We start from the raw sequence: 15,604 nt of genomic DNA, 5'->3' as shown, positions 1-15,604 counted from the left end.
ATAGAACTGGGTTTTAGCTAAACCCAGGACACACCCCATGTCAAAGATCTGCTCTGGTATTGCTGCCTGTGTTTGAAAAATGAAATACATAGTCGAACGTTATTGGTGTGGTGTTCTTACTAAGGCCTTTGTTGTCAATTATTGTTCCCTTTATCTCTCATGTAAATTGAAGAATAAGGAGGCTGAAATCAGTAGCTTCAGAGAAAACAGAGAAGTAACCAGTCTTCTGTATATTTGGTGGAGAGAAATGGTAAGACCAAAATAATGCTGTCATTTCTCATCCCTCTGTACTAAACAGTTACATTAATATTATATTTTACTCTGCCAGAAATTACTGAGATTGCTCAACCGAACAAAAAGAACAAGAACTTAATTCCATTCTGTATGTTTCTCATTGACGCAAGGACTGACAAAGTAGCAATCCTCATCTTTCATTGATAGATAGCTGTACTTCTTGTATAGCTTGAGTTCATATTTGAACTGAAATCTCCTACATTTTTCCAGCACCGTATTGCAGTGGTGTGGGAAAGGCACAGGCAGTACAAGTGTGCCAGAGACAATTGGCCAGACGGCCCAGGTCCAAGCAGGAAAGAAGGTGGGAATGAGCACTGGCACTTGTCTAAGTTGCCTTGACTGTTAAACACATCAAACAGCTTTTAGTTTTTACTTACGTTTTGTTCTAGTTTGTTTGTTTGCTGGTTTTTAGTTTCCTCAAAAGGACACTCACATAAACGAAGGGGCTTCTTGTTCTTATTTTTGGCAGGTTTCCAACCTGTACCTGTATGACAGTGTGCTCATGCTGGCCAATGCTTTCCACAGAAAACTGGAGGACAGGAAGTGGCACAGCATGGCAAGTCTGAACTGCATGAGGAAGTCCACCAAACCTTGGAATGGAGGACGATCCATGCTGGAGACTATTAAGAAGGTGAGAATAGACAAAATGCAATAGTGTGAGCAATTGAGAGAGCTGTTTAGTTTCTACGTGAGATTAGCTTTCGAAGATGTTTTTGACCTCCATTCAACTTTTCCTTGATTTGTTACAAGCAAGTGATTTACAGCTACCAGGAATGATTTACAGCTATTAAACAGGCAAATGATTTATTACAAACGAATGACGCACGCTGCAGTATTGCTCCAGTGGCGTGTGTTCTACTTCTGTTGTTCTGTGGAGGCAACGTGATTAGAAGTGATACAAATTGATGTGTGCATGCATCATCATAATTTTCCCAGGAGAATTTAATGAGCTTGAGGGCTCAACCAACGATAAGGTATAAGACTTATGTTCCATTTACTACAGCTCAACTAGCTTCCTAAGTTAGTTGAGCATTGGTAAGTATCTGTTTGTGTACTGTAGCCCAGAGCAAAAGGGATCTAATTTAGCTTAGATGTCACTAACAGTTACACAGTCTTGCAGCATGTTGAGTTACTCAAATATGGATGGCATTGTGGCTTTGCAGATGCATGGTAACTTCTCGCAGGAGAGTTACTTGATCACAAATACTAATGGAAAAAATATAATTTTTTTACTACACTAACTTTAGCAATGTTCTGGAAAAAATAAATAAGTCTGTTTCCCCATGTATATTGATGAAATTGTTTTCCTCTAGTAAAATGATGAAATTTAGTTAAGTGTTATGTTATGCTCTGACCAATTCTAATGACACCATCCTTTCTTGCTAAATTAAATCGAACTTCAGTGTCATTTCAAACCTCTTTGCTCCAAACTCAAAATCAAACTCCATGATAGTTTCACAGAGAAGTTTTATTAATACTTAAAATTTTCTCTACTCTTGAGAGCACAGCAGCCATACTCTTTCTGTCTGAGTTGGAGTTCATGCCTTTTTATTCAACCCCAGAACTGAACCTGCTGCCCTTAGTTATGCAGCAAGGGCTGTTGTCTCATGGTCCACCAAAGTCCTTCTCCTTTCCTTTGCAATCTGTTTCTTGATGAAGACCTGATGGCTTTTTTTGACAATAACACAGTGAGTGTGTTAGTGCTAAAGTAATTTTTTTTTATAAAAAGTCTTTGGTCTGGCACTGTGTTTGACCAATTGAGGAACATGTAATTCCCACATTTATGTTCACTGTAAATATGTTCAAAGTAGATTTGGCATACCTTTAATGAAGAGGAGTGTTTATAAAAGCAAATTTGTTTATTTTAAAATTTCTGAAACTTATTTCCTCAGGGCCATATAACTGGACTTACTGGTGTTATGGAGTTCAGAGAAGATGGTGCCAACCCCTACGTTCAATTTGAAATCCTGGGCACTAGCTACAGTGAAACATTTGGCAAAGATGTGCGGAGGGTAAAGATAAGCTACTTCTTTCTTTTGTTTTCCTCTAAGTAATATACATTTAACTTAGCAGGAGAAAATGTTCTTCTTTAAGAATGAATATCTTACATGCTTAAAACTTGATATCTAATTTTATATTCGTAAGCAGGAGTTTTGCAAGGTGTTTACACATGAGCAGTAATGATGCAGTACCAAAACAATACTGTGAAGATATTATGGAAGAATGCAAAAATTTACTCATGTATTTTATTGATAATTTAGGTGCAATTTCTGAGAATATAAATTACCTAGATGCACAAAGATGTTTCAGTGTATGGCTCCTGCAAGAATTTGAGATAAATATAAAACTTGCGAGAAGATAATTTCCAAAATGGATGATGTTATATCATGTAATGATCTATTAATGGTAGCTGGTGGAACCAGGACTGATGAGCATTGGAAGGCAGTTAGAGGGATTCCATGGGGTTCCTAATATAAATTTTCTTGGGCTGAGAAGGCTACCTTGACCATGTTCATGCAGAGAGGATGCTCTGAAAATACCTGAAATTCACAACTGAAGAGTGAATTTCCAGCTTGAACGTAAGCTATAAAATGTCCTTAAATGGATCAACTCATTGACATACAGATGTTGCCAGTGTACGGTCAGTGGTTCCTAGATTAAGCAGAGCTGAGCTAAGAAGATTCCAAGAAGAATTAAAATTTCTGACCATTTTCTCTTTTCATTTGGCTATTGGTTTCTGTGTTTTGTTTTGATTCACTTGAATTACGTAAGTCTAAATGAAAAAACAAGTAAACAACTCGTGCTTAAGTTATCATCTTAAACAGCTAAACTTGAGATTCTTTCAGAGTCTAATTTGATTCAAAGATTCTGGACATGGACCCAAAGGCTTGTGATATCTATTAGAAATTCAGCAGAAGGAGGAGAAGTATTTGAAATGCGTAAAGCTCCAGGAGACGTAATTGAAAAACTTCCGGTGCCAAAAAATGTCTCTGAAGTCTTCAGATTGGCTTGGGACCTTCTTGTACTATAAAGACCAGAAAAGGCTATTTCTTAGTCCACTTCAATTTCTAGAAGATTTCTGTTGCAAATGAGGAAGTCGAATAAGTTCCAAACACTCTCTACAACTACCTGAAAGGCTGCTGTAGTGAGACAGGTGTTGGCCTCTTCTAGTTTTAGTCTTCTAGTAAGTAGCGATAGGACAAGAGGGTTTAGATATAAGGAAAAACTTCACTGAAAGGGTGGTGAATCACTGGAATGGGTTGCCAAGGGAGATGATGGAGTCACCATCCCTGGACGTGTTTAAAAAATGGTTGGATGTGGCACTGCAGGAGTTGGTTTAGTGTTATGGTGGTGTAGGGCTGTAGGTTGGACTTGATGATCTTAAGGTCCTTTCGAACCTTGATGTTTCTATGATTCTATGATTCTGCTACCTAAATGATAAAAACTTACCTTAATTTTGGAAACACTGTTGCCTTTTTAATAAAATGAAGTTGGCTTAGGTCTAGGATGCAGTTCCAGCTCATGAACAGATTATGCACCACACTTTATGCACAAGTATGTGCCATGTGGAGCAGACATGTTCCACACAGTGCTGTGGAACATCCTACTATGTTTCCAGCTGCCATGACAGAAAAGCACGAGTGTCCTGTTACAGGTGCGTTATCCCTAGCAGATAGGTACCATGGAGTGTTTGAGTTTAGTTCCAATTTGTTACAGAATTCCAAAATGGTTTTGAGTAGGTCCAATAATTGCTTTATGCTTTGATTTATGTTTCAGTAAAATTAGCATGATTGCCACTCAGAACAGGTTTGACGCCTTAAAGGAAAATTATGTGAAAATATGTGAATATGCATTATTACTCTTTTTTCTAGTGTACATCTCAAATCTAGTAAACACATATAAAAAAGCTTTCCCTTCAGCATGTGTAGCAAACTGACCAAATTGAGATATAATCCAGATGTGTGAAGCACAGACAGCTAAAATATCACTCAAAAGGGACCACAGGGCAAAGAAATAGGTGAAATGACTAAATGGGAAAATGTCTAAAATGGCTAAACTGAAAAACCGCTGATCACTTTTGATCCCTAATGTACTATTTGGGGATTGAGTGGTTAATGTAGGAAGGCTTAACTCTTTAGATATTAAATGCAGAACATTATGCAGCTCCCAAAATGAAAAAGAGTATAATTCTAAATGGGCAAAAAGCTACTGGCTGTGGAATAATACTCCGAGCCGAAATGAAGTTCTGAAAACGATCCTTTTAGCCTAATATATAGAGTGAATGTAAAATCAGCAATATGCTATGGAAGTCTACAGAAGAACTTGGAAGAGGTGATATTTCTTAAAGTAATGTTACTGTGGAACTACTGGTATTCAATTATTTAGGCAGCCTGACTTTTTATTATTGCAGCAAAAATATGTTGCCTCTCAGAAGTACTTTTAAAAGCTCAGAAAGTCATGCTTGTCTTGTTTATATTACTTGAGTGAGAGATCAATTCTGATTTATTGTCAATTGTTTCCATATCAGCCTTTCCTCAGATTTAGCTGTAGAGGAACACATTTTTGGTGAAAAACAAAGGGTTCTTTCTGCATGGCTTTATTTTCCTCTATATGAAGAGCACCTGTACCTATTCATCCTGCCTGGACCCTATGAAAAAAACCTTTCCACTTAGGACCTGTGACAGGGTAGGGCAAAAAACTATGACATCAAGAGTTGAGCCATAGAGGGAATCCAGTCAAAAGCTAGTGGGTGTATGTAGCTGCTCACTTACTGTACCTTCACCTTTCTCCCACAGGCCTAGCACCATATTTTTTTGTGGTAAAGGCTGACAGTGGCTTTTGTGTATTTTGTGTGTGTGCGTTTTCTTTTTCCTTTGTTTAAGTGTGCTTTAGTGAAAGGAAAATTTCAGAAAATGCTCTAATTTTTGTGGTTTAAACATAAAAGAACAGGGTATGTCCTTTAAAGTATACCACCTTGCTTTACAAAAGGCTCAGGTGATTACTTTCGGTTTGCTGAGTGCAAGTGGAAGTTGAGAAGGCATAGTGTATTCATGCTCACAAAAAAAGATCAATGTGATTACTTATCAGGGCCTTTGAAAGTTGAAGGATAAGACTGTCGGAGCAACTAAAAAGACTTAAATGTGTAATGCTTGACAATTACCAATATGATTTATGTTCCTAATGTTTGTAAACACTTTTAAAAACAGCAACCTGAATATCTGTATATTAAAAAAAAAAAAAGAAAGAAAAAGAAACAGAACTGGATATAAAGAGATAAAAAGAAAAAAGGTAAGAAACGTTAATAGCTGGTGCCAAACTGATGTTTTAAGTTTAATGAAATTTGAGTGAAAGAAAGCATGAAAGAAACACAGACGAAGTATAACTTGGAAAACGAGGAAAACGTGGTATAGAGTGTTCAGGTGAAGCATATGAAGCAGAAGGGATGAGACTGATAGCCTATTATGTTCATAACACTTTGAGACTTTCAGGATTTGCATTTTTAGCAGATGAAAACCCCTTTCTTCTCATTTCACCTCTTATGTCGACCTCTCATACTAAGGATATGTGCACCAAATTCAGCACCAGCCTTAATTACTGTGATTGCTGGGTCACTTACCATGCGATGGTCTTCCTTTGAGTTCAGAGTTACCAATATGCTTCTTTTTTTTTCTTTTTTTTTTAATTCTTATTTATTGGTCTGTTATGATTTTATTTCTTTTCCTGTATGGATGCGGAAAGTCTCTCTCATATGTTTATGTTTTATGTCTTCCATAAGCTTCCTGAGCCTTTGGTTTATTCCCTGCACTGGCAGTGGCTTAGGTGGTCTTTTCACCATTTTGCTTCATTGGTTTGCTGTCTCCATCAGTAGGATGGAATTGACGGTACTTGCGTGCTTTGTTCAAAGAAAGAATAAAGGGCTCTAGCAAAAAACATTTAGCGGTTAACACTAAGAAACTGAATGAATCACAGGTAATACAAACTGTATATTCTTAATTGTGTGAGAGGCCATCCCTTCAGAGCTTGTTTGGAATTGTCAGGGGAGAATTATGTCCCACTTCCACAGTAACAAGGGACATGAAGCAGGAAAGGAGATGAGGACTACATTAATTCCCTCATTATTGACCATCTGTATTATTAGTTCTTATTAATGGAAGGCTTGCTGTATCTTTCAGAACGTCTGAGCTGGTTCATATTTCTTACGTTTCTGCACCAGGTGGATTGCACACAATAAAACAGTTCGGTGATCCAGCTGTGAGAACAAAAATAAGAGAGTCAGGTCTCCAGGGCGGTATTCCTAGCAGCTCACTAACTCACAGTGAGCTCTTTAGGTGCAAACCTATTTGTTCTCATTTAACCATGTGTGCAGAGAATATCATAACAACTAACTGCCCTTGTAGGGATGTGATTAGGCTTAGATAATGCCTGTTTACTTCATCTTCATCCTTGGCAGGAAGATCTCCTGTAAGTGTGAAATGATGTTGTTATTTAGTTTATTTTATGACAGGAATCATATTTTTTATAAAGCAATCTGCAGTTCGTTCCCAAGCTGGCTGTAATGAAGGCAGAATTGATGGTTTACACACATGCTGTATTTCAGAAGAAACATTCTGTTCAAAATGCTAACATTTAGCATTGGTTATTCATTTATGTCAGTTGGTATGTTTTAATTTTTTCAAATTAGATTTTCTTGAAATATCATCTCCTTCATAAACAGTCATACTTGTTTCCTTCAGCACTTCTGAGGCAGATTGCAGAAATGGCTGTAAGTAGTCTTGTGGCATGTTTTGCAGTTGTTGAAACCCCATTTTGGAATGCTTTAGTTGGGATTGTTACTTTTAGACAGAATCTCATCATTATCATGATGAGAAATCCTATGCTTCTTACTCATTGCAGAAAGGAAATGGTTTTTTTAGGGGTCTGCAGTATTAAGTGTTTTTATCCACAAGAACTTTGCCAAGTCACCTCATATGCTGCTAAAAGATGTATACTGAAGAGAATTATCTTAGATGATTAGTATTGTGATTGAATCAGTTTTACTCACATGGAAAAATACCTAACTAAATTTCCTGAGTTTAGCCATCAAACAGATGCCTGCCTCCTGTTTGAGCACTTCATAAATGTGCATTTGATTATAGTAATTTTGTTTAATCTGTGTTGTGAAGGTGTCTTTCAACTGAAATATAAGGCTGAAGTCTTTGCTATTTGTGATCACTAAAGATCCCCTGTCACCTTGCGAAGGGAAGGTCTAATAGTGTTCTCAGTCTGGGTAAAATACAGTTTCCATATATTCACATTTGAGTTAACTTTCTCTTTCTGCTTGAGTTCGTTGAGTGTCATGGTACAATATTTGGATATTCAACCTATACATACATTGTGTCAAACAAAAAAAAAACTAGAGAATTTTACTCAAAATAATAAACCTCCTTCATTTTTTAGTTGTCATTTTCTGTATGAGTTGAATGTGAGGAGTAAGAATAAATTAATTACCTGCAAATTCTATAATTTGAATCATTCATGGTGAAAAATACAGCTGAACATATAGAACATAGCTATAAACTATAGAAGAATACTGGACAAGAAACATGAAGAACCTGAGTGTTTTTTTCTGAAATGAAGTTATGTCCCTGTTGTGTCCCAAGTTCTGCAAATTGATTTTGTTTGTTTGTTTGGGTTTTTTGTAACTGAAATATTTTATGTTCCATACCTTTTCAGTGTAAAATTACAGCTGAATTATTACCCTTGCTAACTGAAAAGTATGTAAGTAAGTTTAGAAATGGGGGTTTTTTTCTTGTTGCAAATATGTGATATGTAGTTCTTTTTAAGGTTTTCTATTTTATTTTATGTTTTTGGAAAACATTGCCGATGGGACCCATGCTTTTGCTCAAACTGTTACTTGCATTTGCGAACACAAAATGCTGTGTGTATTTGCAAATTATACCAGTGTCAACCCTGAGTAAAAGGGATGTCTTGCAAATTTTGTTTGGAATTCCTCCAAGCGTAAGATCATCCTGGTCTTCTCCTTTGGAAGACTCTTTGGCTGTTTGTGTGACATTTTCACAGCATGAAGCTTGAGGCCAGGTTTTCAGAAGCAGTCCTATCTCAGTTATGAGCAGGGCCAGGATACCTACAGCAATTAGGATGCTGCTGAAGTTTCCACAGCCCACATGCACCATCGCCTGTATGTTTAGAAATTCTGTTTAATTCATATATTACATACTATGTCATACTTGCCAGATTATAGTGAATCTTGAGTATTACATTCTGCTTTTTTAATGCTCAATCAATGTTGTCTAAAATTGGGATATTAAGAGTGTAAAATCAGCCTTCTAAAAACAATTATAGCTTTAATTATGGAGTTTTCATCAAAGCTCCTATAATTTATTGATGGTTCCTAGGAGAGTATTCAGGATAGGATGAAGAGAAATCCCCTTTCAGTAGCTCAGCTTGTGAAGAATTCTGTGCTCAAGTGTGCACACTATGGAGAAAAATGTATTTCCATAGGGAGACAGGTCAAGATTTTCTGAGCTTAACACTAAAGAAAAGAGAAAGTATTTGAAATAAAAGCTTCACATATTCTTCTTACCTTTCTGGAAATCCAAAGACAGAGCTTATTTGCTATTCTCTTTTACACAGCATCAATCTTGAACAAAGACAATAAGACCACTACTTGAGAAAAGAGACTCTTTTTTTTTATTATTTATTTTATTTCCTGCCCTAAGAAATATCTTTGAGTCATGATTTTTGTTTAAAAATCACACCAAGTCCAGAACTTTCTTTTATCAGACTAGCTTTTTTAGTATAATGTCAAAACCGCTCTGAAAGATATTAATAATAATGCAAGTTGAAAATACAAGCTCAATTATTTCAGCTAACAAATCAGATAGATGTCATCTTGGTTTTCATAAGTACATAAACTAAGGAGGTCTAATATCTCTTCATTTGCAGCATGATTTTAGTGTTGAGAACAGCTGCAAAGTGTATGTTGAGGGAGACCATGCACAGTTTTTTTCCTGTAGTGTTTGAAATGTGTTTAGTTATTCTAATTACTGTTATTGTACTGTATCATTTGGTAAACTGCAAATAAGTGTGGATGCCAAGCTTAGTTTATGAGGTCATTTATTTCAGCAGTAACTTTAAAATCCAGGATAACTGTGTTCAGCATGCTCTGGTATACTCAGTATGTCAAGAAGTGGATGTTTAGATACAGGTAGTTAAGCTATGTGGTCATGCCACATCATAGTTTTGTTAAGAAAAATAACAAGATTTTGTGGTTCCTGTTTAGTCCTATTAAAATAAACAACAGAAATAAAAGTTACTTAAAATTCTTCTATCGTGCCTTTTATGGCTGCCATTCGATGCCAGATTATATTACTGTATACCAGTAAGCACTTTCACATGCAGTTTTTGGAAAAACAGATTCAGTGGCAAGAAATATTAGTGGTCAGCTCAAACGTGGTACACGAGGGGCTTCTGTGTTGCCAAGTGCCAAAAATATCTGACTTGCTTTGGCTTTATTCCTTAATTTCATTATAGTTACAAAAAGAATAACCTTAATTCCTCAACTTACTCTTTTGGAAAGATGCCTGCAAAAGGGCATCAGAGTTGTGATTGAACCTCTTTGTCTGTATTGGCTAATTCACTGAAATAACAGTACTTGGCAGAGATTTCCTGCTGGTGTTCCAGTTCCTGGCAGAACTGCCTTTAAATTGAGAACTTTATGTTTTCAGACCATGCAGAAAACACTCAGTTTTACCTTAAAACAGGTACAATCTATAATCAATGTGATCTTGTGTCAAGGAAAGAATTCTAAATTATACCTAGTCCAGTACTACAGTACCTCTTGCTATAGGAGCAAAAGAATTTATATACTTGGCTAAGTTGCCAGGTCTAGTCGAGAGGTGACATCCCTGCTCAAAACAGGGAGGTTGAACTAGATGATCTCTAAGGTCCCTTCCAGCCTAGGCCATTCTATGATTCATTCTATGATAAGATATACATGTGACAAAATAAAACTTGTTTTCCGTTTTGAGACAATGTCCTTTTACTGGAATGGAGACAGTATCAAGCACAGATAATAACTCTTAAAATGGAATATTCTTTCTGAGCATGACGTATGTGATAGGCTCTCAGATTACAGTATATCTATATTTTTAATATGCTAATGAGTGTGGTATGATAGACCTCCCCTGTGGTATAACTGCTAACAGGACATATTTTTAAATTTGATGCTAGCAACAAAACATATATATTTTTAAGCAATATGTGGTAATATATACATACATTTTAAGCATTGACTAGCATAAAAGAGGTAGATGAGCAGAACACAATACTAACTGAAAACATTGACACTATTAAAAAAGTCCATTGCTGAAATGTTGCCATGGGCTGAAATAGCTATTAAGTGCAACAACACATTTAAATTCCTCTTTATACCCAAGGGGCAAAAAAACCCCCACAAACACAAACCCCTTGAATACTGAAGCTTGCCAAAATCCACTTATTGGGAAGGATTTCCTGAGGTTGAATCTGTCAGATGAATCACCCTGTTTGCACTAGGAAGACACACTGTAGCTATTTTACGTGAAAAATATCATTGCCAGTCTTCTGAATGGAAAATGAGGTAGAGGTGATTTCTTAGGTTGTTGGATTCCAGGTACTGCAGAGCTTAAAGAAAATGTTAATAAGCTGAAATGACACCTGGATCTGAAATGGTGAGTATCACAAAGTTCATACTTCATAAAGGCAGGACAGTCTCAGAAAGCGTCCTGTTAGTATGGTGTAAACCAGACAGATGTGTCATGTAGACCAGAAGCCTGGTGTCTTAAGTGGCCAAGTCACCTTTGCAGTCAAAATTTTTTTACGAACAGTTATATATACATCCCGAAATTAAACTGCAAGTTAACGAAAGCATCTGCTTGCATGCCTTAAGCCCACTGGATTTTACAAGTTGTACAGAGCATAAAGTGTGAAGGGTGCTGGTAGAATATTCTGCCTCACGATGTAACACTCTTCCCATATTCATTATTAACTTTTATACTGTGCTTTGAGATCATTGGATGAAGGATGCTGTATTCTTCGAATGCATGAAGTAAATCTCTTTGAAACAGAGTACTTTTTAATGTAGCAAAACAGTTCCAGCCTGCAGCTTCGCTTGCAACAGTATCTTTTCTTTAAAGAGGTAAATTGAAAAATTCCATAGAATTCCCTGATGAGGTTGGGAGAGGTTGCATATATTGGGCTTTGTTGGATAGTGGATGGAATAAAGAGTAAACAAAAAAAAAATAAAAAAAAAAAATCCAGGTACTCTCTGTTCAAGTGGAACAGTTAAGAAGAAATATGCTGCTCTCCATTATTGGCCAAAGCAGGTAGCGAGGTACTGTCTTTCTTTAAGGAGAAGAAACAGCAATAAGAAAAGTTAAGTCCTACGTCAGTTATTTGCTTTAAAATTGCCTGCCAAGATCAGTTTCCCTGAATATGACAATTAAGGAGCAGAAAGAGGGCTTGCTTGCTTACAGCCGCAAATTCCCCTCCACTGGAATACCACCAGAAGGTCCTGTCTTTGTGCTTCACTCAGGCAGAGTGCACTTGTTCCTGCTGTGTCTGAAGTTTCTGCGCCATCTTTCCTGGTCCTGTTGTTTCTCCCATCATCACAAAACACTGGGAAAAACAGTGGAGAGGCAAATCCTTTCTCCCACATGTGCTGTTTTCTCTGATAATGTGTCTGTGGTGAAAGTGGCGATGACTGATTTGTGTTTATTAGTTAACTAATAGACTGGTGATGTTACCAGCCTGCTGAGAGAATAGTTGGTTTCAGCAGATTGATCACTGTATTTCCCTGCATTGTTCTTTGCCTAGTCTCAAATTCTTAAAATTGTATCCATAGATAAAATTTGGTTATACCTCTGTGAGAGAAGTGGGTATGTTTTAGGATAGTTGAGATGATACCATCCAGGCATGGTATCTGGATGATATTATTTTTTAGACTTCTGTCTTGTTTTAAAGTAAAGACTTTTATCTAGATATACACAAGGTTGAAAGACTGCAAAAAGGTATTCTTTTATAAAGCAGGCTACAGCTTTCCAAATGCAGTGCTTGGGCAGATAGGCAACTGAAGGTGCCAAAGAATGTAGTCTCCGGAGCTTTGCCAGAAAGTAGTCCTGGACAAATACGAGGATTGTCAGTTGCTTACACGGAGGAAAAAAAGCTAATATCCAGTAACTAGGAGCATGGGTGATATTTAGTAGTATGAGAACATCTCAGTTTGAGTAGTTCTAGCACCATCTATAATTTTCTTAAAGCTTTATGTGCCATTTATTCTGCCATAAGATTAATAATACAGTAAGGCACGTCAGTAGATGCTTTGCAAGATTGCTGTTGAGCTGTATTGAATCTGAACTAAGCGCTCTCTCCTCTCTAATCTCATTCAAGATGCCATTCAATGACAGTCTACAAGGCCACTGTAGCTATTTACATTTCAGTAGCACCTGGAGGCTGTGGTTTTGTTATACCAACAGTTGCCTCTCTCTAATCTCATTCAAGATGCCATTCAATGACAGTCTACAAGGCCACTGTAGCTATTTACATTTCAGGAGGCTGTGGTTTTGTTATACCGACAGTTGCCCAGGCAGTTAACTACATTATCACTGTGTAATACATAAACTGTGTGGTTGTGCACTCAGTTTTGAGAACATTCAGTGCTGGGACTTCTGCAGGGTGTTTGCTAAGGCAGGGATGAAGAGTTTTGTGGATCCAGGTGTCAGGTCTGTGTTTCAGGCTAGGTTCAAACTCGAGGAGGAAGCAGCTCAGTTCTGGAGTTGAATCTGAAGTTTCTTTTGGTTTGTTTGTTGTTTTTTTTTCTTTACTGTCTCCTAAGTTTTAAAATAATTAATTGGGAGCAAAGTATTTTATGTTAGGTTTTCAGATCTTGCTCTCTGATGTTACAAGGTAATTTCACTGGAAATTTTAAAGATAAATAAGTATTGTTACTCCATGTTTTTATTAGGGCAAGCAAGGGCAAAAGAGAGTGCAAAATGCCTTGTGAGCATGAGGGAAGTATCCTGAGAGTTTGTTATTTTTCGTAAACTGATTTGTGAGTGTTCAGAGGAGGACTTTTCCTCGACAGAGTCACTGAAAGGACATTCAGCATCTAGAGGTTTTTTTTTCATGTGAGCACAAATAGAAACACAGTAACCAGTGAAGCAGAAAACAGATTTGCTGGCTAAACTGGCTTAAAAAGAAAGATTAAATCTGAATCTAGGGTACAGCCCACAGTCTGCTACTATAATGTGGCTTTCATTACAAGACATTTCAGTTGCTTTCTTAATTAAAACAAAATGTCCAGTCTTCTCTGGATCTCAAGATGAATCTCTTATGTTAGGGACTTGCTCACTGAGTTTACTTCTCTTCCTCTTATGGATCCGCCAGTTTCAGCCCCAGCTACTCAAGTCTTCACTTGAGTATTGTGTTCTGAACCCTGGAAGCTTCTCTCTGTCAAAGACAGTAATTTGCCTCCATGGAAGCCACGCTCTTTCCTATTTCTGCAAGAAGTTCAGTGTGACCTTGTGTACCGTCTGTCTTTGAAAGATCGGTACCTTCCTCTGTGCCACCCAACCACAACTTTTAAATAGAACACAACATACGCTCATGCAGTGAACTGAGAGATTAAATAGATGCCGTCCGTTCCACAAATCAGTATGATGAGCAGAATTCAAATCAGTATTGGTTTCCTCTCTGCTTCTATTTTGAATCTTGATGGAGGGTTCAGGCAAAGACAAATGAATTGTTCCAAGATCAATAACTATTGTTACTTTAACTGTGATTTGATTTAATAAAGAAGGGAAAAATGTAAAGAAATGCCTAGTGTTAAATCTCAGAAGAAAGGGTAAAGTTTTCATATATATTTTCATTATTTATGAATGTATTTCTGTATATTTTGCCTATAGGTGGTATTACGAAACTTGTGTGCATTATCAGTTCTACTATGTCGATGAAGACTTACCGCCATCATAACACTTTATCCAACATGACTCCTGTTGAGTCTTTTTAATTATCCATGTACCATGACCTTTCTCTGTTTCTTCCGTTCCCAAGATGCAGTGCAAAACAGTTGTTTATTGTAGCCAGTAGAGAAGAACAAATGGAAAATATAGATTGGATGCCTTATGTTAATATATTCAGCTTTTGGTGAGAGTCAGATTTTGTATAAGGGAGGTTCATATTAGGCTAGAAAAGACATATTTTTTTAGAATGAATCAAAATTTTAAGGCATTAGGTAGTTTTGGCTTTAAAACAATTATTGCAATTACGTTAGTTTTCCACTATGATTTATTATGATTTTTCAGGTTCACGAGAGAGAGCTTACCACAGTTCTAGTGCTCTTTTTTAATAAGCATGCTGTGGGCAAAACAGCTCTGTAGCAATGTCCTTTGTGCTGTGAGGTAGTAAATTGCTGAACCAGCCACGGGGACAGGGACACTCCACATCCTGGCAAATCACACAGTTTCCTCATTGTTGACTTGGTGCAATTGTTTAAGTGAATTCATTGAGTATAACATAGCTCAATATTGGACAGTCCGATGAAGCTGTGAGAGTACGTATTATCTGACAGCTGAGTCATCTGTGGCAAGTCAGAGCCACCATCACTAAAACCTTTGTCCGCCACAGAGGGAGTCTGCTTTGGAAAATAAATATTCAAAAAATGAACGGAGGCCTTCTAGTTGTAAAAGGTCAATTTTGGTGGAAAGAATGTGGTTGGGCATCCCTCTGTCTGTGTCTCTGACATATGTGAAGCACATTAAAGTCTGCTGGCACTGCCTGGCATTCAGCAATCGTTCATTTCTGATCTAGTGGGATATGTCCCTGCCATGGCAGGGGACTTGGAACTGGATGATCTTTGAGGTCCCTTCCAACCCAAATCATTCTGTGATTCTATGATAAATTGCATGGTTGTGATGTTGTCTAGTTGCTTTCTGTCTTGTTCAAGAATCAACACATTGCCTGCAAATTTTGTTTATTCTATATGCTCTTTATAGCACAGGTTGACTATAAAACGTCATAGGAGTTCACCTCATTTATAGGTTCAGCTACAGGTGACCTTATAATATTTTATGCTAAAAAAAGGAAACATATTTCCCTGCTTAAAATACATTAGTTGCCCTTACTATCTGGCTTCAGTTGAGGAGAAAAAGTACAGCCTATTTCTTGCCATTTACAGCACTTCAGGGAAGATCTTCACCTGTCTGCCACTCCTGCTGCCTACCAGATTGTTTTTCTCGGTTCTCACAGATTTTGATAAAAATGTACTTTAAGA

At 37.2% G+C, this 15,604-nt stretch overlaps 1 protein-coding gene across 1 annotated transcript in view; it reads left to right on the top strand.

The window, feature by feature from the left end:
• Positions 1–763: 763 nt before the first annotated feature.
• The window catches only part of GRID1 (glutamate receptor, ionotropic, delta 1), a gene marked incomplete at its 5' end in the record, with an annotated part of 95,748 nt that continues 80,907 nt past the window's right edge, over positions 764–15,604 (top strand). The window contains 2 exons of the mRNA XM_009868504.1: positions 764–925; positions 2,187–2,306. Of these exons, the coding sequence (XP_009866806.1) occupies positions 764–925; positions 2,187–2,306 (282 nt within the window). The remainder of the gene's footprint in view (positions 926–2,186; positions 2,307–15,604) is intronic.

This window comes from Apaloderma vittatum, unplaced genomic scaffold, assembly GCF_000703405.1.
Source record: "Apaloderma vittatum isolate BGI_N311 unplaced genomic scaffold, ASM70340v1 scaffold30834, whole genome shotgun sequence".
NCBI lineage: Eukaryota > Metazoa > Chordata > Aves > Trogoniformes > Trogonidae > Apaloderma > Apaloderma vittatum.
The sequence above is the reverse complement of the archived record's forward strand: the minus strand, read 5'-3'. Positions and strand labels throughout refer to the sequence as shown.